This window comes from Lycium ferocissimum, chromosome 4 (genome assembly GCF_029784015.1).
Source record: "Lycium ferocissimum isolate CSIRO_LF1 chromosome 4, AGI_CSIRO_Lferr_CH_V1, whole genome shotgun sequence".
In the NCBI taxonomy this organism is placed as follows: Eukaryota; Viridiplantae; Streptophyta; class Magnoliopsida; order Solanales; family Solanaceae; genus Lycium; species Lycium ferocissimum.
This window is the reverse complement of record NC_081345.1, coordinates 8,931,427-8,954,680: the sequence shown is the minus strand read 5'-3', so window position 1 is coordinate 8,954,680 and position 23,254 is coordinate 8,931,427. Positions and strand designations below refer to the sequence as shown.

The following is a 23,254-nucleotide window of genomic DNA, read 5'->3' as shown; positions in this document are numbered from 1 at the left end:
CGATTACATTTATACAAGTTTTGAACATATGGGCGCTTTCCAACAAAATATGCGTTTTCTAATTCAATTCAATTGAATGAATAGTACTTGATTTTCATTTCGGATTTCAAGGAACAAAATTGCCCCGAGGCTTCGATATCAACCTAGTATACCTAGGACATGCCAAAAGAAGAAATGGGGTAGCCTTACATACCTTTCTCGCTTGTTGAGCTCATCAAAACTTCGATCCCGTTTCGCCAAAAAATCGCAAATGGTCACATTGACCGGTTACTATTCATGAGACTCATAATTTCCAACCTTAGCCAATATTGTTCTATAAAAAATTTGGGCAGCATCTCCCCTATAAATTCAACATCCCCGAGACTTAGCTCGGCTCAAAATGCAACAACAACAACAACCCAAACGTCATCAAACAACATAAACCATAATCAAACCATTCTAACTTCAATGTTCTTTCTTGCCACATAAGTTGGCAACTTTTCATTCAAACTTCACAAATTCCAAATCTATGTCCACATTATTGTATTCATTCAATCATTCAAAATTATTCAATTACATCCCAATTATACTCCAAACCATATACAAATTTTCCCAAAGTTCATTACTTTCCATATTTCATTCAAAACATCTAAGATTACGACGAACGTTCTAACTCTCATCGTTTCACTCCACATTCATTAACATCACCCATAGGTCATATTTAAAGTCTTAGTATCATAGATATACAATGACATACACAAATATACCAAAGGTATACACTTTCCCATAATGGTCCGAAATCATTTCCCACACCAATTCAATTTATTAAACGATCATTTACGTCATAAAGGTCACAACAACGCCACGGGCCAACTAACAAAATCAAATTCACATGGCCTTGCACTTCATGTAGCTCACGGCTACAACACCAAACACACACACACACCCACGGTTTTCTACACATATTAATACTACGGGATTCTCGTCTATTCTCAATCCTTATCACATTCATACAATTTCCATAACAAAAAAATAGCAAAATTCTTACCTTTTCTTCAATTTCCCACTTGCCGCAAACGTTGTTTTCTCGCTAGACTAATTATATCACGTCGGAGAGCGTCTTGAACTTGTCAAGAATTCAAGAAGGTTATGATTTTTGGACCAAAAGTTGAAGAGCAAATTTTTTTTCTTTTCTTTCTTCAATGGCCGAATGGCCTTCCATGTCTTTGCTCTTCTTTGTTTTGTTTCTCTCCTTCTTTATTTCTTGAAACTTCTAAGTGATAAGGGTCCTTATATTAATTTCCCACATGATTAAAATATATGGGCTTGGATCATTTTTGTTCTAATTTCTTCAAGCATGGCCGGCCACCTTATGGGTTGGGCCAAGCTTGCTTGTTTTTTTTTTGTAATTTTCTCAAGCCCATTTTCTTAGCCCATCCTTGGTAATTCATGACCCAATTTTTTTCCAAAATTCCAATTTTGCCCTTGGCCTTCTCCGATGTTCTTACATCAATGTTTCTCATAAATGTCACACATATTAATTAAAATCAAAATATGGCCTCATAACATACAAATCACAATTATTCTAAAATTTTCAAATACGCGAAAACACGGGATATAACAGTAGTTTTATCAAGGTGCATTGTTTTTGAAGCTAGCTAGTATCAACTTATCTTCCAAACAAACTATTTCGTGTGACTAGTGGTTCCTTACAACTTTTTATTTCTTTTCATTAATTTCCTTTAACCTATGTTGTTCACATGTTGAATTATTGAACTATTTTCAGTACTACTTGAAGACTGGAGCTTGCAAGTTTGGAGCAACATGCAAGTTTCACCATCCTAGAGACAAGGCTGGGATTGCTGGAAGAGTTACCCTAAATGTCTTGGGCTATCCATTTCGCCCGGTTTGATCTCATTACTTCACTGTTTATCAAAATTGTTTTTGTTACTATGCAAAAGATCTTTTTTATTGATATCAAGGCAGTGTCAACTTTGCTAAAGACACAAGGATAGAAATTAAGTTCAAAAGATCTGTTTAACAATTTATTCATAACATAATATTCTTTTTACGCCAAAATGCAAGTGGTACAAAACATAACTTTTGAATCTCCATTGTGAATTTCAGTTCCTTCAAAAGCTACACTCTTCTTTCTCTCCAAATCATCCAAGATATGCAAAAAGGAGCTGTCTTCCGTATCTCTTTCTTTTTGACATCCATCTTTCTTGCCCTCGTTTCACCATACAAAACATGATTTTTCCAAGACATAGGCGCCCCCAGCCTTCCAACAGGCCGCTTCTGCCACTATTCTAGGAGGTAACCAAGCCATATTAAATGGGGAAATACTACCAAAACTCTGTTGCAAGCCAGCAATGTAGTAACAGATGATGCACATCCTCCTGGTGATTCTTACACATACCACATACCTGTTCTACTGGTCAAATTAAGTGAACTAGTTTTCCAATGTAGGCAAAAGGTTCTAAGTTAATGGTGAATTGCTGTGATGCTTAACCTTAGTTTTAGTTCTTCCTTTAAATGTTATTTTTATTAGATGTTGCTCTACTTGTAAAGATTAACAGCTAAATACAGCCAAAACTTTGGGGAAGGAACTTATATAGACCTTTCATATTTGCGAGCCTTCTTAATGATGCATGAAAGAATAGCTAAGCTTAATTCACAAGAGACATCTAACAAATGGATTTGTGTCTTTACGTTCTAGACATGCATGGGCACACATTGCTTCTCTGTATATGTTAAGTGTGTTATGATCATAATAAGGCCCGATGCAGCTGACAATTTCCCTTAGTGTGTTATGATCATAATAAGGCCTGATGCAGCTGACAATTTCCCTTTCTTTGATCATGCTCTGCTCTGTATATTATTCAGTTTATATTATATTATTTTTTCTTGCCTGCAGAATGAGATTGAATGTGCTTATTACATGAGAACTGCACAGTGCAAGTTTGGAAGTACTTGTAAATTTCATCATCCCGAACCTTCTAACATGATGGCCTCTTTTCATAATTCTCCTGTTTATCCTCCTCGTCCTCCTTCCACAATTCCTGGTCAGCTGTCCTATCCCTTGTCCAGGGCTTCTTTCATTTCCGGTGCACGCTGGCAAGGTCCTTCAAGTTATGCACCACTGCTACTGCCTCAGGCAATGGTACCGGTTCCAGGATTTGCATACAGTGTAAGATTGACCATGATTCCTAGCATTTGGTTGTTATGTCTACATATACATATGTACTTGGGTTGTTATTTTGAAATTTTGGAATATCTTGCCTCAGTGATGAAGGGATTCTAGTCTGGATGTGCTTTGTTATGGGTTTGATGTTCTCTTTGTTGCCTTGTCTTTTTACTGTTGTGGAATTGTATGAATTTTGTAATGAAGCCTTTTCAGATGTACTGTAATTCCATATCCATTTTCCTACCACCTTTTCTCCCAAGCTTCCTTTTTTCTCTCTCAAAATGTTCTGTTCCAACTTCAATCTGCTCCAAAATCGTCCGCCCTCAACATAGAATTGTGATTTGTGATACCGTCTTTATTGGGTGGTTGAGCAATTGCTTGGATTAATAATAGTTGTAATTCTTGGGATTAGGTCTGCTTTGTTGGTCTTGAGGATGTTTTTTGTCTAATCTTACTAGTCATTGAGTTCATTCATCCTTGAGTGAATTAACTTTTGGCGACATTTAGTTAGCCTATGTATCCTTTTTCCATATCGGCCATTCAAGGGTGGTCTCCTTATATGGACTCGGGCAATCCTCCGCTCATGAGCTAGTTTTTGGGGTTGAGTTATGTCCAAGATCCATTCTTTACATGGGACCAAAGTCAGGCCCATCCCAATTCATGGTTTACTGATGTTGGGCCCCCATATAAAGTTGTCCACACTCCAGATGTCCAGCCCCGGGGGGGGGGGGGGGGGTTAATTGATCCACATCGGCAAGGGATGGGTGACATGGTCACCTTATATGGACTTGGGGCAATCCTCCCCTCACGAGCTAGCTTTTGGGGTTGAGTTAGACCCAACATCTATTCTTTACATGGTATCAGAGCCAAGCCCATCCCAATTCATGATTTACCGATGTTGGGCACCCATATTAAATTGCACTATAATTGGAATTAAAAAGGGAATGTGTTTGAAATAAACAATGTTAATATGTTGCTCTTTAGCAATATCGCTTTTTTTTAATTGGAGATATACCTGGATGGGGAAGGAGAGCCATCTGAGCTCAGACCAAGTAGGAGTCTTCACAAATTTAACTAATGTCCTTACCTTCTTATTGTAATATATTCAAGCATGGTGTTGCAATCATTTATCCGCACAGTTGTCTTAACATGGTCTTGTATTGATCAAGCTTGTGAGTGCTGTCCCCAACTTGCGACCTGAACTTCCATTGAGTCTGAATTTTCTTAGAGATAGTACCTTTTTCAGGGTCAGCTGGGCTCAGTTTCATCCCCTGAGGGCCAGCAAGATGCAGCAGGAAATAGCCAGGTTTACGGGAGTTCACGATCAAGTGATAAAGCGACCATGGTATCCGAAGGAATGAATTCTTCATATCGTGCCAGTTCTTTACCTGAGGGGTATTACACAGTACGGAGAGAGAATGTTTTCCCTAAACGAGTGGGCCAGCCTGAATGCCAGTTTTACATGAAGACCGGAGACTGTAAGTTTGGTGCTGTTTGTAGATTCCATCATCCAAGGGAAAGGCTCCTTCCTCCTGCTGATTGTCTGTTGAGTCCTATTGGTCTCCCTCGACGCCCCGTGAGTTAAACATTTACCATCTGCTTTTATTCTTTGCATAAGTTAAAGTCGAGTTTCTATGTAAACTTCCATGCTTGTTCTGTGTCAGCCTTTTGTATCCAAAATGATGTCCTTTCACACAATTGCTTTCTTAACGTCTGATGTGGCTAATGTTCTGAAATAGATTTAGACTATTGCGTCTGATGGAATTATTAGTTGAATGCTTTTCATTCTGATAGAGATGGTGTAAATTAGAACAGGTTGCTTCTTTATCATGCATGAAAGTTGGATTGAGCGAATTATACATTTGAATGGTGTCTATTTCTCTTATATTTTGAGTACATGTCGTCTTACCATGGAAAGGTGGTCTCCCCAATTCTCTTTTCTGTATTCCTTTTATTCTTGTGTGTATTTAATTCCAAATAGGTTTATTATTTTTCCATCCATAGCTTGTCTTGCTTCTGACCGGAGGTATCCATGTTTATTCCACGAAGAATGAGTATCTCTTCTGAATAAATAAAGTAGATGAGCATTTTTTATTTGAGACTTTCAAATATTTTGGTTTCTGAAAGTGTTGTTGGAGCCCATGTAAAGTCTAGCTTTTGACTAAGCAACTCATGTTTTGGTGTTTTTGTAAAAGACATTATATGAAATATCAATAGGGAAGTATTAGCGGGGGAGTAGAAAATGTGTATCTTTTTTTTTTTTAAGATAGGATACTTCTATTCCAGCAGAAGTATCGCCAAGAAGGTGCAGGCTATTCTCCGTGTACAAAAACTTAGAATCCCTTTATAAATACAGGGGACTAAGGAACTCAAGTTAGGTATCTAGACCATATGTGTTACCAAAAAGCCAAAAAGTACAAACACTTGCGTTTAAGCCTATGGACAGGTTCAACATTTCCGTCAAAGCATCTCTCATTTCTTTCTAGCCAAGGTACCGAAAATATATATACTAGAGTAGTGAATCACAGCTTCCTGCCTTCCTTCTTCAGCTTCCAACACAGCTCCAACTCGTTTACTGTTCTAGGCTTTACCCTGAAGACACCATATTTTTTCGAAAATATGCTCCAATTTTGATTGTGTACCTGTTATTGTAGCAATAGGTGATCAACATACTCAACTTCATAAACTTAGAAAAAAAGTCAACCATATTCCACTCCGTAACCACATATAAAGCACCTATTGCATGGTGTAATACCTCTTTTCTGTAAGGCTACTTGTATCAAACAGGTTTCAGGAGATGCTATCCAGCAAAAACCCACAACATTAGGAGGAGCACTACTTTGCTATATAAATATTATAGGCCATTCAGTGAAGGCTATTAAACGGTTATATTTTGCTTAGACTGTGTATTTTCAATCCTGAGATATTTCCATCTCATTGTCTCTGGTTTTCCCTGATTTATAGCCACTGTTTCTAGCTTACCCAGCAATTTTGCAATTCTCTGTATTTCCCAACCTTCAAAACTTCTTCAGCATGAAAGGTCCCGGCTGAAACCTTAATTGAGCTATAAAACGTCAGTATTTATTGCACAGCTGCACAACTCGGGAAATTCAATTCTTAGAGGAGTATGACCAACCCGTGCATTTTCCCAGAAACTAAGTTTCTGCTTACTCAACAATCAACACCAACCCGGAGAATTGGATGTTTGGAGCAAATTCATCCTCCTAAATTTCTTATGCTCTTCCAAACCCCTACTACGTGGGAACATGCCACAGGTTGAGAATTCCAGTGATCGGATGTGCATACTTTGCTCCTACATGCCCCCAGATCCTCTGGTTCTCGACCGAATCTCTAGAGCCACTTAAATAACACTTGTTGTGCAGCCTCAGTTTGTTGCCAGTCCTTCCATTTTCCTTGGAGTAGTCACCTAACTCCATTTAATTAGTGGAAATGTTTCATTTTCCCTGTTTCCTTTCTAGAGGAATCTCTCCTGAACTTGTTTGATACAAGTAATTGGACTTGGTTGCAGGAACATGCCTTGTGTTGGTACAGTATCAAGAAAATGAGGGAAATTCTACCCCCTAGTGAAAGGTATTGTCTCTTCCATCTCGATAGTCTTTTCTCCACCTTATGAAGAATCCCCTTCCATATTACCCCTCTTAATATTTACTGCCAAAGTGGCAGACCAAGATAGGTGGTTAGAAAAGAACTAACTATCCAACCCAGGATCTCTGCCAGTAGTTGGATGTTCAACCTCATTTACTGGGTGAAGATGATCCTAAGAGAGATTGATGTGTAATCTAGAAATGACTCAAAAACCAAAGATATGATCCTGTGACTTAATATTTTGCTACTGCTGGCATCATAAAAGGTAAGAGTATCATTAGCATAAAACTTACATGATATATTCGACGAATTACGTTTTCTCAGATCCAACTGAAAAGGTACTAATCCATTATAGGCCTAGGCAGTATTGATCATTTAGTTTGAGCCTTACATTACCAATTATAACAGAAATGGAGACAAAGATCACCTTGTCTTAAGATTCTTTGTGTTGGGAAGACTTGAGCGCTACCATTTATAAACATAACTGGACTGAGAAAATGCAAGAACTAATCCAGTTTACCTATCTGTTCCCGAAGACCATGTCCTTAATCAAATTTATTAAGAAGCTCTAATTTACATAGAGCCCGTTTGGATTGGCCTACTAGTTAGTCAAACCAGCTTATAAGCCATTTTAGCTTTTTTGGGTGTTCGGCAAAATAGAAAAGTGCTTAAAATAAGCCAAAAGCAAGAAGGTGGGGAACCCCAACTTTTTTCTTTTTGGCTTAAAAGCCATTTTGGTTTGACCAATGATTTTACTCTTTTATCCTTTATATTTTCTTCTAATTCCAATATTCTAAACTATCGATCTTTCTCCTCTTTTCTTCAGTTCATACATACCTCAATCATGAAGCGAACTAGGCCACTCTTGCCCGAACTTATGGGAATCGAACAAATACTACAACCACGAGAGAGAAAGATAAGAGCCCGGCAATCCGAAGGATAATCGAACAAATACTACAGCCACTAGTCTATTTGGAGATTTAGAGCAGGAATAATAATAAACAAAAAAGTAACAGGCACAAGAATTAATGTATATACCACTGAAATTGCAGAGAAATTGATGGAGAAGAACCTACCACAAGCTCGATAGGAGTGAAATCTCACCAAGAATTGATGCAAAGATAAAGGAAAGGAAGAGGAAGAGCTGCAGTGATGAACGGAACAAAAAAGGAGAAAGATCGATAGTTTAGGGTTTTTTTTAGTAGTAAGGGTAATATTGGAATTAGAAGAAAATATAAGGGATAAAAGAGTAAAATCGTTGGTCAAACCAAAACGACTTTTAAGCCAAAAAGACAACAGTTGGGGTTCCCCAACTTGTTGCTTTTGGCTTATGTTAAGCACTTTTTAACTTATATTAAGCACTATTCTAATTTGCCAAACAGCCAAAAAAAGTTAAAAATTGCTTATAAGCTGGTTTGACCAGCTTATAAGCCAATCCAAACGGGCTCATAGTCATAAGCCTTCTTTTAGTCCACTATACATAGAATCCCTTAGCAGCCACTTCTTCATTCTCCAGTTCAGTAAATCATGCTATTACCACAGTTTTATGATTTTTTTTCCCTTAGAAAACATTCTTAGTATTAGAGATCAACTCAAGTAATCACTAGCCTCAACCTCTTTGTAAGAAGCGTAAATATATCTTCTATGTTTCTACTAGATTGATGGGCACGTAATCCCTTAGTTCTTCAGTATAGTTCTATTTGGGATTAGCCAATTAGGGCTATATGAGAGGCATTAAAGAATTCACTCTGGTGATGTCAAGACATTCAAGATCTCTGTTTTAACCACCTCCCAACCTTTTTGGAAGAAAGCTAAGGTGAATCCTGTTAAAAAATGAACCTTGTGTTGCGAAAAGAAAAAATATTTTTTTGATGCATGAATTGTCTTAGTTCATGAACTAGGAAGATAAAAAGAATTTCTAGAATTAAATAAGGTGAATGTTTTAGTCTAGTTGCATGCTAGAAAATTCCTATAAATACCTAGGTACTATAGTCATATGATATATGAGAAGAAAATATGTAAGCCAAATGTAAGTTAAGTTGGTGGAAGAATATATTCCCCACTTAACTTTAAAGAGAATGATTGATTATCTAAGTCAAATTGAGTGGAACAAAGAAGAATCGTTGCCTCACTTGTCTTCAACCGAGAATTTGAATTATTTGAGTGTCTTCTCTGCCCCGATTTTTCAACATTTGGTATCACAGCCACTTGTCTTAAGGGACCTGTGGAGAACCCGAATTTTCGAAAGATCTAAAAGAATGAATTTTCAGATGGAGATGATTATGAATGAGATTAGCTACTATAGCTACGAGAATGCTGTGCTAGAGGAGCACAAGCTTGAAGAAATGATTCTGGTAGGTGGGACTACCACGATTTCAAAAGTTAACAACTTTTGAAGGATGTTTTTGAGGGCAAGGAGCCCAACAAAGTTGTATCCTTGCTGAAGCAGTTGCGTATGAAGTAGCTGCACGACGAAGAATCTCGAGTAGAGAGGTAGCAAATGATATTGCTGCCATGAGAAAGATGGATATGAAAATCCACACTTGGATTGAAGAAGAGATATCAGAGAAGGTTTTGTGAAACACGAGAGGAGAAGATGATTATCATCATGAGAAAGCATGTTGTCGAATCTAACGTCTCTAGCTTTGATGAAATTTAAAGAAGTGAATCTTGAAGAGATGGATGCTTCTAAAATATTATCTATTGTTGTAGAATATAAAAGATTTTTACAATAAATATGATAAGTGAGAAAATGATGAAGAATAATTACACTTGATTACTGAGAAATCTCCAAAAGAGGAGAGCAGTGGTGATGAAAATGATGATGTGCTTTCGGAAGCACAATTAGTGAAAATGACAACCTCAATCTCAAAAAGGAAACATCTTCTGAGAAGATGAGAGACTCTAAGAAAATGAGGATCTTTTGAAGAATGATGAGATCACATAACCAATATGGTCTTGAGCTAGCTTTGCAAGCCAAGGCTGTGATCGACTCAAAAGAAGCGGAAGAAGAGGAAGAGGAGACAACTTTGCTACTGTCTCTCTAGGAAGAAGATGCTGAAATTCAGAGTTGAGAATTGGAAGAATATTTTGTGAATTCCGACCACAAGGTTCAAGAGGGAGCGTTGAAAAATGAACCTTGTGTTGGGAAAAGAAAAAGTATTTTTTTGATGCATGAATTGTCTTAGTTCATGTATAGGAAATTAATTATGATATATGTATTATTATGTTTTATTTATGGATTAGGAAAGATGAAAATTGTTCATGAACATGGAAGATAAAAAGAATTTCTATATTAAATTAGGTGCATGTATTAGTCTAGGTGCATGCTCGAAAATTTCTATAAATACCTAGGTCCTATAGTAATATGATATATGAGAAGAAAAATGTAAGCCAAAATGTAAGTTAAGTTGGTGGAAGAATATATTCCCCACTTAACTTTAAAGAGAGTGATTGATTGTTTAAGTCAAGTTGAGTGGAACAAAGAAGAATCGTTGCAGCACTTGTCTTCAACCAAGAATTTGAATTAGTTGAGCGTCTTCTCCTCCCCTGATTTTCCAACAAATCCTTCTAGGGCAGGAGCCTTGCCGCCATCAGAATCCTTGACAAAGATCTGCATACTTTTTGATAGACCCTGGTCCCTGACAATTGAAGCAATCAGTTTCATCACTCTTTTTATGGCCTCTTTATTTGCAGTTCTCTGTTCTATCTGAATGCTTAGGTTTATGATGCTATTTTACCAGAATTCTATGTGAGTTCCCTACCTGCATCTGTGCTTTGGCTACAAGGCGAAGTTGTATTCTTCTTGCCTTTTCCGTTCTCTGAGCTATTTAGATAATCATGGGCATTGATTGTGCTGAACATTTTTTCTCTTGTTTGTTACTTGTTTCGGTTTTCTAGGGAGAACCGTTGTGTATTTTCTATTCTCAATATGGGATCTGCAAATTTGGACCGAGTTGCAAGTTTGACCACCCAATGAGAGTTTTCACTTATAATATCTCAGCTTCATCTTCTACTGATGATCCTGCTGTTCAGCGTCTGTTGGGTTCATCATCAGGAACTGGTGCATTGACTTTGACTACAGAAGGGATTATTGAAGCAGCCTGCACAGAGCCCAGGCGATCATCACTATCAGAACCAACAAAGATGCCACCTGGTGGTAATAACATTGACAGAGAGGAATAATTTTATCCTGAACTACCAGCCAGCATAATCAATTTGTATCATTTCAAGATTAATCATCATTTTGTACCTTTTTGATAATCAATAACAGTTCCCTGTAAATTTATTTCCATTGCTTGAGATGTACAGAATCCTTTAAAGTCAGTTTGTTCTTCTGAAAATGCATTTCAGTTGACGGGTTGACATCTTTCAGCTTCACTTTGGTAATATGTTTATAAGTTTGCAAACAATCGGTCAATTAACTGTTTATTTATCATCTTCGAAGAGCCCTCTGCCTTATTTATCAGAATTAGTTTACCTCCAAATCTCCTGTATGAAGCATTATTTTCAATGATGGTTCACATCTCTCTCTGGTAGGTGTGTTTATAGTCAGTGATGGTGCCCATAATCTTTATGCTCGCTCATTTGCCTTACCGTTGCTTTGGACATTATCTGGTGTTTTAAAGCAATTGCATATTTCATCATTAATAATAGCTAACCTTTTGCAGAGTTCTAATAAATCTATATACCCTCTCTCCCTCGCTCGCTCTGGAGATGTACTAGTATTGCAGGTATTTTGCAAGGCTAATTCGAGTGTTATCGGAACCTAATTTCGGCAAATAAAGGCCTCTTATTCTCTCCTCGGGTTCAGTATTATCTGGCGCACAGCGTTAACGGCATGGAGCTGGGATTATTAATCATGTTAAGTAGGGAGGTAAAACTCTACGAATCAGAGACGCAATTTCTCTTTTCTGTTTTGCAGAAGCTTGTTTCACAGTCCCCTATGACTTGATAGTTGTGAAATGAGCAACGAGTAAGACATATTTATGCAGCAGCCACTCACATCAGGAAAACTGTTCAGGATAGTGAAGTAAGATTCTTAAATTTGAAGTTCTATCTACTTTCTCATTGCTTCTTGTGTATGTCATCTTTCTTCGTTGATCGTCATGCATCTTCATATGCCTCAAAAAACAGTGTGTAAGTATTCTAGAAAGATCATACAAGATTGGTTTCTATAACCATGAAGAGGGATTTCCTTTTCTTAGACGGCTTCTTATGAAATAATGGCACGTTAGTACCACCTGAACACCAGTTTATCCTGCGTTTTATATATATAAATAGTTCATATCTGTTGCGTGTCTTGAGTTTTGAGAATCCTAATTATGTTAGATTTTCTAGTAGGTTTGAGAAATCTATTTTCTTTGTAGGTTTGGGAAAATCATTGTCCTTGTAGGTTTGGAAAACCATTCCTTGTGGGATTAGAAACTACTTGGAATCTTTATATAGGGGGTCGTAAGTGGGGATTCTTTATACCGATAATTTTACCCATTTGTTGCAGGCTGTGTGTCCACCAAACAATATATGAGGGACTTGGTCGTGTACCAGTTCTCTTATGCAATGCAGTACGAGAATCAACATAAGATTTTTATGTGGAAAACTCCTTGCTCAAGGGATTAAAAATCACGACCTAACCCTGTAGGATTTCAACTCCACTAACCGAGCAACTCAGGTTACAACTCTATCGTAAGCGAGGAATTAACTCCCATAATCCCTCACCCTTACAATAACGCTTATGCAACCCTCACACTTGACTACCCCTAGCCAAGCACACTAATACACCTAGACTAACCCCAGCATAGTGTACCACTCAACGGCACCTGATGTGCCGCAGATTTGTGGCACATTCGACGCCTTTTTACTATGGATTTTGGTTGTTTTCAAGTAAGTCTGGTTCATTTTAATGTGTTTTTGTTGTGTTTTAGGAAGGCGATGGCCCAAAAGCAAAAACAAAGAAAAAACGAAAAATTGCCCAGCAATGAAGATTCGACGGTCCGTCGATCGTCCCTTGGAGCGTCGATAAGTTAAATTTTCCAGTGATGGCCTAAGTTGAAGAGGACAAAGGACGGAGCCATCGACGAAGCGTCGACCGGATCGATGTTTCGTCATTTGTCTCGTCAAACAGACTTTTCCACCAGAAGAGAGAAATACGGAAGAATTGACGGAGCGTCGAACTGGTCAACGGCACTGTCGAATGGACCATCAAACTGAAGAACTAAAAGACGAAGGAATCGACGACCCGTCGAGACGGTCTGTCGATTCTGCCACCAGGGGCAGTTTTGCCAATTGCTGATGTGCGTTTTTGGAGCCTATTTAAAGAACATTTTAGGTTTTTTTTAGCCGTAGATTTTTCTCCAACTTTTAACACTTTTTCCATTGGTGGGTGAACATTGAATACACCACCTTTCGAGCTTAGTGAAGACAAAAAGATTTCATTCTCACCATCTTTATTACACTTTGTAAGCTTTATGTCTCTATTATTGCTTACTACTTTTGTGACCAATATGTGTGAGTAGTTTCTTTAATCAAAGTTGTGGACCCAAATGATGGGTGTTATGTAATGGGTGTCTAACATTGTATATATATAATGGGTTGTGATGTGTTTTACTATTTCTCATATTCATTGTTAGTTAATGGTTGCAAACACTTACTTATGCACAAACCCTAGTTTTATTTGGAAAGATGAACTAGGGTTTGAGTTGAAATAATATAGCAAGGATTCGGGGCGCTAACCCTCGTGTAATGAACTCACTTAGGGATAAGATGAGTTCTACTTGGCATATTTAATCGGTTGTACTTTCAACTTTTCTATATTTGGGAAAATCATGAAAAGAAATACTTTCTAACTATTGAAAAATATTAGGAAGTGCATTAGAGATTAAGTGCATACATAACCACCACCCATTAGAAATATATCATATTGATACCCATAGCATAACATCTAATCACAGCGGGGACACAACTTTGGTTCTTTTAATCCAACAAATTCCAAATACTTCAAAATAACGAATATAAACCAAAACCCTTTTTCCACACTAGTTGGAATAGAACTAAAGTCTTTAGAGATTAGTAAAATATATGATTAATATTTATTTCACACTTTATTCCCTGTGGGATTCAACCCCAACCTAGTGGGGTTACTATATTTGACACCGACCGTCTTACGCCATAATTTAGGTGTAATTTGAGCGTATCACCCTTTGAGAATTCACCATAGTGACTAAATCTAGCCACACACTAATACAACTAAGCTAACTCTAGCCTATTGTGCCACTCAAGAGCTTGTGGAAGCAACCTTGAGAATTGAGAACACCTACAAACGACTTCTTTTTATGGAAGAGTAGATTTACATTTTAAGCACAAAAGAACAAAGACTCAACAACCTAAGGACCTAAAATATCTTCAGTTTTGGACCTGGTCCTTCGGGTTGCTGAGGCTCTGTTCTTGAGGAACACCTTGAAAGGTGGAGACTTGCACTTTGTATGGAGCAATTTTTGGATTGTGCAAGAATGAATCTTCTCTTGGAAGATGATGTCTTTACATGCACGGAGAGAGAGAGAGAGAGAGAGAGAGAGAGAGAGAGGGAGTAGAGATGACCACTCGTGAAATATGGACCGTTAATCACTCGGCCTTGATGAGGTACTGCTGTACAGCTGCATTGTACTTTTCAGACACTCACTTTATAGCTGTGGATTTGGACTTTTAGCTTCAGTGACCAGAACATTTATCTGGAGGAACCTGGTTCCTCATGTGTTTTTCGAACAAGTTGTAAGTACTGGATGCACTATCAGTAGCTCTATAACTGCATTGTTGGTTGAGCAGGCTAGAGACCTGATCTCATCTCGTCCTTCTGAATCAACATATCTGGTCTCTCATATATGAGTAGTTACTGCAGGCATCTGATCCTTCAAGAAGCAAGTTAGACAAGCAGCATATGAGATATCATAAGGTTAACTAAGTTCAAACAGATGAGCCTAATTGTATCTGGTTCCTTAGGGTTTGTCATGTCATCAAAACATATCATTTCTTTTCAATTTTCCCCTTTTTGATGATGACAAAGCAACATCCTTTGTATTCCCTCTAAGGACCAGATCCCTTACCTAGATACCTCATTTGTTCCCTCTGAGACTTAGACCTCGAGATACATAGTAGTCTTCTGGTTATTTGAGTAAGGTTTATCAAATTATCAAAACATGTCATGACATATCACCATTCATAGTGGAAAACAGTCTGCTTCTGGCCCCCACGACTAAGTTTGGCTAAACCATGTTAAATCCTTGCATTATTTTTCTTCAATATTTGCTTTATGTGTGATTGTGTGCTAGTTAACCCATGATGTTCCGCAACAATATCATAGTCTGCAAGATTACTACAATTATCAGCCAAGAGGCTCTGCAAAATGGAAGTTTCTAAACAAAGTCGTCTCCAGAGAACTGTTCTCACTTAGGAATAAGATGAGTTCTACTTGGCATATTTAATCGGTCTTAGTTGCAACTTTTCTATGTTTGGAAAAATCATGAAAAGAAATACTTTTTAATTATTGGAAAATATTAGGAAGTGCATTAGAGATTAAGTGCATACATAACCACCACCCATTAGAAATATATCATATTGATACCCATAGCATAATATCTAATCACAGCGGGAATACAACTTTGGTTCTTCTAATCCAACAATTTCCACATACTTCAAAATAGCGAATACAAACCAAAACCTCTTATCTACCCTTCCGGAGTAGAATTAAGGACTTTAAAGATTAGTAACATATATAATTAGTATTGATTTCACACTGTATTCCCTGTGGGATTCGACCCCAACCTAGTGGGGTTACTGTATTTGACACCGACCGTCTTACGCCATAATTTAGGTGTAATTTGAGCGTATCACCCTTTGAGAATTCACCATAGTGACTAAATCTAGCCACACACTAATACAACTAAGCTAACTCTAGCCTAGAGGCTCTGCAAAATGGAAGTTTCTAAACAAAGTCGTCTCCAGAGAACTGTTCTGGGTATGTGTTCTTGAATGACAACCTATGCTACTAGCAATCAGGAAGTTATTGTTCCTTTTAAGCATGGCAATATAACCAAATTTTTGTGCAATTAATTACTTGGAAGCTAGAGATCTCTGGTGACCTTTAAACATCTAAGAGCTTTACCTTACAAAATGAATTATGGTCATGATGATAGGTATAGTTTTTTGGTTTCTATAAGTAAGAACTAAGAGTGTTAACTTGGAGTACGCAGACCTGGTGAATGATGGATGAAAGATAAAACTGAGTAGTTTCCTTCTTTTATCCTTGAATCTGTTGATAAAATAAAGTCCCGGGAGTTACAACCTTTGAATCACATGCCATTTTGTGAAAAGCAGCCCCTAAAGCATGCCACCAAAGCTGAAGCACCAAATGTATATAAAGATTTGTTACTTCCCGCCCCAATAATGTGGCCTTGTTTGATTTAGAGTGTATTATCTTTGATACAGGTTATATATGCGACTGCTTCTTGTGTTGCAGACAAAGAGCTCTTGCTGGTGCTGTTGGTACCGACTCTCTTAACACTTAGAGCATCACCGACCTCAACTCAGATGTCTAATGTTCAATATCACTTGGTTTTGGCCTATTCAAATACTAAGAGATAAAAGAAAAATATTATATGTCCCAATTTAAGTGTCTTAGTTTAACTGGGCACGGAGTTAAGAAACAAAGGGAGATTTTTGAATCTTGTGGTCTTAAACTTGGCATGGAGAATGTTGGAACCGGAAAACTTGTTAGAACAAAATCACTTTAAGATGAAATCCAACATCCTTTCCCAACTATCATGTCAAAATATCGAGAATGTAAAGCTAGATGCAGAAGCGTACCTGAATCCATGAGTGCTGTAGCAATTCTATGTCTTGCGGTTATCGGTCTTCCAAACCAAGACGTAGGCGGCTCTTAACTTTTCCAATGATGAGATATTAGAAAAGAAACCCTACATCTGATTTGGGGACCATAACCGCCTAATTATAATTGAATATATTTATGTAATTCTATTTTAGCCCATCATCAAAATAGAATTACATTCGGGTATCTACACATAAAGCCAATACTTTACAAAGTATCTAATTAGGCTCATATAACTTTAAACCTTAGCAGGCCACGTTTAATCTGGGCCAACCCCTTTAATGATAACTGTTAACATACTAGTCCATATATTCGTACAATCTCTCACTTGGACGACACATATATACATACACATAACCTTATAATTGTATGTCACCTTTTGAGCTCAAAATATTTGCTATCATAAACTGAAGTACCTCTAATCAATCTCGTCCATCAATCACGTCCGCATAGAACCATGGCGGCTTTCGTTACATTCATATTGTAATTAAACCTTCCTTGATCACATATACAAAGATAACCAAATGACATAGATCAAGCATGGATGCGTAGCGTGAAAATTACATGTAATGTGATCTAAACATGCCTATTTCCAACTGGTCCAATTGTAAAAACAGGTTAGAGATGATAATTAACTGAATATTTTATTTCTGCTGAAATAATCTCAAAATACCATACATTGAAACCGTAAACCTGATACCATAAATAAAACCAAATTGTGTCTATATTAAAAGAACATCTAAAATTTACAAACTCCCATTAAAACTGAATATCCTCAGATGACATGACACCCATATGAGCAATGTGCTCATGAAAGACTTTAGGTAGTAGTCCCTTAGTAAGTGGATCCGCAACCATGGAGTTTGTATGAATATGCTCTACAGACAGCTCACATCTCTGCACCTTTTTTTTTTTTTAACAACCAAGAACTTAACTTTATGTCAATGTGCCTCTTTGACCTCTTGTTATTGAAAAACATGACTGCCAAATTATTGTCACAAAATATCTTAAGTGGTCTTTTAATTCCATCCACAATTCGTAGCCTAGTGACAAAATCTTGTAGCCATGATCCATGTTTAGATGCCTTATAGCACGCTACATATTCAGTTGCAAACGTAGAGGAAGCAATGAGTGTTTGTTTAGCACTTCTCTAAGAGACAACTCCTCCAGCAAGCAGAACAATGAACCCCGAAGTATATTTTAAACTATCTTGGCATCCTGCAAAAGCGGAGGCCAAATATCCAATGATCTCCACGTTATCCAACCTTTTGAACGTGAACATGTGCTCTTTTGTTCTCTCTAGATACCGTAAGAATCGTTTGATTACTTTCCAATGATCAATTCCTTGATTCCTCAAATATTTGCCCAACATGCCAATAATGTACGCAATATCAAGACGTGTACAAACTTGAGCATACATCAGACTTCCCACAACTGAAGCATAGGGAATCATCTCCATTTCCTTATTCTCCATATTATGCTTAGGGCACTATTCGAGACTGAACTTGTCTCCTTTAGCCACAGAGGTATCACCTGATTTATAATCTTACATGCCAAATCTTTTTTATACATTTTCAATATAGACCTTCTGTGATAATCCAAGAATACCTCGAGAGCGATCTCGATATATTTGTATCCCTAATGCAAGGTTTGCATCACCAAGATCTTTCATCTCAAAATTCTTTATCAGAAGACTCTTGGTATCATGCAACAAGCCTATATCGTTTATGGCAAGCAATATGTCATCGACATATAAAACCAGAAAAATATTCTTACTCCCAGTGAACTTGTGGTATACACAATCTTCAACAAGATTCATCTCTAAACCAAATAAGATAATTGTCACGACCCAACCAGTGGGCCATGACGGGTACCCAGATGTCACGACCCAGCTAAGGGCCGCGACGGGTACCCGAGGCTACCCACGAGCACCGCTTATTCTATTATTCATTTTACTCTATTGATGCTCTCTGTTCGCTAATGCATGAATTATAGGAAATCATGATTTATATAGGAACATAAGTGCTTTATATACAGACGCCTACCGGCCAAAACAAGTAATATATATACGGACAATGTTATCTCATGAGACCATCTAACCCACACTGCGTATCTACGAGCCTCTACTGACATACTCTACATATGGACGGAACAAGGCTCCGTCATACCCAAAATGAATATATATATATATATATATATATACAACAAAAGAATTAGTCATAGGCACCTCCGAACAATGGAGTGCCTTCAACCAGCTGTCAGGGCTATGGATCTGGGTCAAGCTCAGCTCCCTGTCTACCTGTGGGCATGAACACAGCGTCCAAGAAACGGACGTCAGTACGAATAATGTACTGAGTATGAGAGGCATAAACAATGAAGAAAGACGGGGTTAATATAATACGAACATCAATATGAAACATCCGAATCTCGAATGACAATCATAAAAGAAGTGATGCATCTTTGTCTTACTCATACTTCTCATAATCTCATATATGCATGACATGCAAACCGCCCGTCCTTATCGGTACGGTGTGATCATCAATAATATTAGCCCGCGTCCTGTGCCTCCCGCGTCCGGGTACCATCTCATGCCGCCCACTAGTGGCCGCCCATGCCATTTGGCCATGGTGTAAACGTATATTCGTCCGCCTGGCGGTGGATGCCCGCCAACTAGGCACGGTGTAATATGCTCTGTCATGCTCTTAATATGCTCATATCATACTCTTATACTTATCATGTTATGCTTTTGTTATGCAATGCCCATAATAATGTACTTATCATATATATACATGCAAGAGACTCACAACTAACTGTGTTCTATCGGGGTGACGGAAGGTCGTGAACCCCCGATCTTACTATGGGCAATTACAAGCAATCTGCCTCACCTCGAAGGAATCAACATATGAGGTGAGTGTAGGCAATAAGTAGCATCATCACGTCATATCTCTTATCTTATATAGACATTACGGATCTAGGCTTTTAGCTTCTTGAAATACATGAACTCATGAAGAGTAAAAGAGCTTCTACTATGGGATTCATGCCATTTGGAAAGAAGGGACTAGCCTCACATACCTTTGTCGTTTAACTAACTACCCTCGCTTGTTCTCCTTTGATATCACGTCGCTACCTTCATGAAAGAATCCGAATTAACATTAGTTAACCAACTACGATAACGCGTCGTTAATTCTAGGAAAAATTGGGCAAACATTTCCTTTATTTCTACTACTTTTCCCATGTTCTATATCAACTCCCAACATTCACAATACCACTCACCATATCACAATCAACAATCACCATTTATGTACATTTAGCAAAATCCACCATTTTCTTCCAATTAACTCACATTTATAGTTTGTAGCCCACCATCATAATTTCGCATACTTCATACCTATCTCATAGTCTACATGTCATTTATAACATATTTATAATCACAACGCTCCAACATTCATGATTCAATTCTACTATCCTTCAATTATGACACTATTCACTCTTGAATGACCCATTTGCTATGCTTTTCTATAATTCGGGTATCTTAACCTTCCAATACCTTAAACAACTTGAAAAGATCATGAAACTTACCTTGGATGGTGGTAGAACAAGTCTTGAGTGGATTTTCCCTTCTAGCACCAAAACCCTATTTTCTCTCCTTTGATTTTCCTTGAGGAAGATAAACTTTACTTGGGTTTCATACACTCGGGTTCATGAATTTGATGTTGTTGATCCTTGATTTCCTTGGTTTTCTTGTTCTTGAAGTGTTTGGAGAATGTTCTAGAGGGTTCTTGGGTTGGAGAGTGAAAGATGAGTGAAAAAAATGAAATGAGAAAATGATCCCATAAGTGTATTAAAAACTGGTCGGGCAACAACATACGGACCAACATACGGTCCGTACTATTTATACGGACCGTATGTCCTGGCGTACTTTCGGTCCAGTGGCTGGTCCCTTCTTTTGGCCAATTATACGGCCAATTATACGGCTGGTATAATTTATACGACCCGTAGATTGGACCGTATAATGCCCAGTGATTCCATTTTCGTTCTTGTCATCTCGTTTGATCTCCGATCGTTATGGAGCATTCTTGGAACTTGTTTAACACTTCAATATCAATATTAGGGGCATTATTAATCTTCTCTAAGACATCATTATGCCATCGTGGACTCGTTATTCAAAATTCTTATCCGATACACAACGTATGATCCGCCTTCCTTATCAACTTTCTATCCTTGCATCGTATGCCTTTAAAATCGCATTAAGGGTCATCTAATACTCTCTCCTACTCGTGAAAACATTGTATACGACATGTACTCTATTATCATATTCACTGTACATGTACGGGGGATTTTTCCAAGGTGTAACACCAGAGCTGACTACCGAGCACCACTATTCAGGCTAACTATCATACCTAACCTGTACACACATACTCTCCAAGGCAACACATATCTGTAAACATAAGCCCTCACGGCTGCAAAAATGATATACAAAATATACAAGACAACTACTACCCACGTATACGTATCTACCGGCCTCTACTGGAGTACTGGGACATAAGGACGGGACAGGACCCCGTCATACCCAATATGAACATAAAACAATGCATCAATAGGCTGCACCTCCGGAGTAGTGGGGTGCTCCTGTGTAAGCTGGTATAACTCCTCAGGATCTGGGCCGCCTCCCTGTCTACCTGTGGGCATGAACACAACGTCCATAGAAAAAGGACGTCAGTACGAACAATGCACTGAGTATGTAAGGCATACACGTTATCATGATAAAGAGATGCAACAATATGAGATAAAAGGATAAACTGTAACTGATTGCCTCTTAAGAGGGAGTCATGCATGCTAACTTATATAATAAGTAACATCATATCATGTAAGCATATATATAACTGCCCGACCATATAGGTACGGTGTGATCATCATTAGCCTGCGTCCGGGGTAAACGTCTCATGCCGTCCACTAGTGGTGTCTGCCCATGCTATCTAGACATGGTGTAATCATCATCATAGCTACCCACTACGCCTATCGTAGTGGTGTCTGCCCGGCCACCTAGGCACGGTGTAGTCTTACATGTACATAATCTAAAGCATGCATGAGAACTCAAGTAAAACTGTAATTCTATCGGAGTGACGTAAGGTCGGGAACCTCCAATTACATTATGGAATAATCCTCATCACTACGTCTTACCTTGAAGGAACTAATATCATGAGGTGCGATAACAACAAGAAGTAACGTCAATGAAATCATAAAGATAAGAATATCGGGATCATTATAGCATCATTATCAACATCATTATCATGGCGCATATCTCATCTCTGTCTCATAAGAGCCCTTAAGAATCTTTAGCTTTCATTGTTTGGGACGTAAAAAGGTCATGGAAATATAGAAAAAGAAATCACAACATAGGGGTCATGCCTTTGAAAGAAGGGGACTAGCCTTACATACCTTTACGTCTCTTAACCTTGCCGGCTAAACGCTTCCCTCCAAGTTCACGATTCTACATTCAAGAGCATTCGTACTAAGGTTAGATAACCGGAACATACTTAAAGCTAAGCTAAGGCGACTAAGGGCTAACGAAAATTGGGCAGCACTTCCTTTGTTTCTACAACTTCCTCCATATGATACAACAACTCCCAAACATCAATAACAACATCCATAATATCATAATCAATAACTTCTTCAAGTTAAACATTGTTTACTTCTTAAATCCACCTTCAAAATCATCCATAACCATACCTATTTTACAACTTCATATTCATTCTCATATAATACTCCTTTAACATCATTTGTATTACTCAACACAAGATTGTACTCATAACATGTCAAGAACTATTATTCAAGTTAAGTCATCATTCAAGAATATCACTATCTCCATATTGCACTCCATATTCTCCTCCCTTCCATAATCCAAGTCTTTTAACCTCTCAATATTCTTAATAATATGAACTGAACATAAAACTTACCTTTGATGATGTAGGGATGGACTTTGGATGTGAATACTTCACTTGGAGAAAACCCCACTTCAACACCAAAGAGATTCTTGGTTTCCACAAACCCTAGGGAGTACTCTTGCACTAGATTCTACTAATTCTTGGTGTTTACTCCTTGATTTCCCTTGGATATATGTTGAAATGGTATGGAGAAGGTTCTAGAGGTTTGGAGAGAGTTGGAGAATGAGTGAAATGAAAAATGAGGACTTGGGGTCTCTTTTTATAAAAAATCAAAAGCTGCCCGACGAGGATTATACGGTACGAACGACGAAGCTTTGATCAGAACGACGGAGCGTCGATCTAACCGTTGAAGTCGTGAAATTTCCAGTGAGCAACCTTTCGTTTCCTTTCATTCTACAGTGAGAAGGACGGTCTGTCGAACTGATCGACGGAGTATTGATCTGCTCCGTCGAATGCTCTTTGCGCTAAATCAATTCTACGGCACAATCGACGAGGTGTCGACCCGTCCGACGGTACAAAGAACGACCGTCGAACCCCCCTCCCTTTCGCAGAACTGCAGTGAAGTTTCATTTGACGAACTTTCCTCCCTTGTCTCAAACATCTTTGGATTCTTAATTAGAATCAATGAGTACCCTTTCTTACTTGTAGGAACATCAT

At 38.1% G+C, this 23,254-nt stretch overlaps 3 protein-coding genes across 14 annotated transcripts in view; 1 reads left to right on the top strand and 2 right to left on the bottom strand.

The window, feature by feature from the left end:
* Positions 1-11,212, top strand: part of LOC132051510 (zinc finger CCCH domain-containing protein ZFN-like) — a 72,177-nt gene extending 60,965 nt beyond the window's left edge. For 8 of the 12 annotated variants that reach the window (XM_059442628.1, XM_059442626.1, XM_059442624.1 and 5 more), the window contains 4 exons: positions 1,766-1,885; positions 2,897-3,169; positions 4,401-4,742; positions 10,673-11,212. In XM_059442628.1, the coding sequence (XP_059298611.1) occupies positions 1,766-1,885; positions 2,897-3,169; positions 4,401-4,742; positions 10,673-10,957 (1,020 nt within the window). In that variant the 3' untranslated portion in view covers positions 10,958-11,212. Of the gene's footprint in view, positions 1-1,765; positions 1,886-2,896; positions 3,170-4,400; positions 4,752-6,695; positions 6,758-10,672 lie in introns of those variants that run through there. The other 4 variants (XM_059442629.1, XM_059442623.1, XM_059442634.1 and 1 more) reach the window with 4 other exon arrangements.
* Positions 1-20,995, bottom strand: part of LOC132051511 (pentatricopeptide repeat-containing protein At2g21090-like) — a 64,646-nt gene extending 43,651 nt beyond the window's left edge. The window contains exon 1 of the mRNA XM_059442636.1: positions 20,984-20,995. The gene's annotated coding sequence lies outside the window, so the exon portion shown is untranslated. The remainder of the gene's footprint in view (positions 1-20,983) is intronic.
* Positions 17,803-18,126, bottom strand: LOC132053716 (secreted RxLR effector protein 161-like). The gene has a single exon (XM_059445827.1). It carries the CDS (start codon positions 18,124-18,126, stop codon positions 17,803-17,805), a length of 324 nt encoding a protein of 107 aa, XP_059301810.1.
* Positions 20,996-23,254: the final 2,259 nt, after the last annotated feature.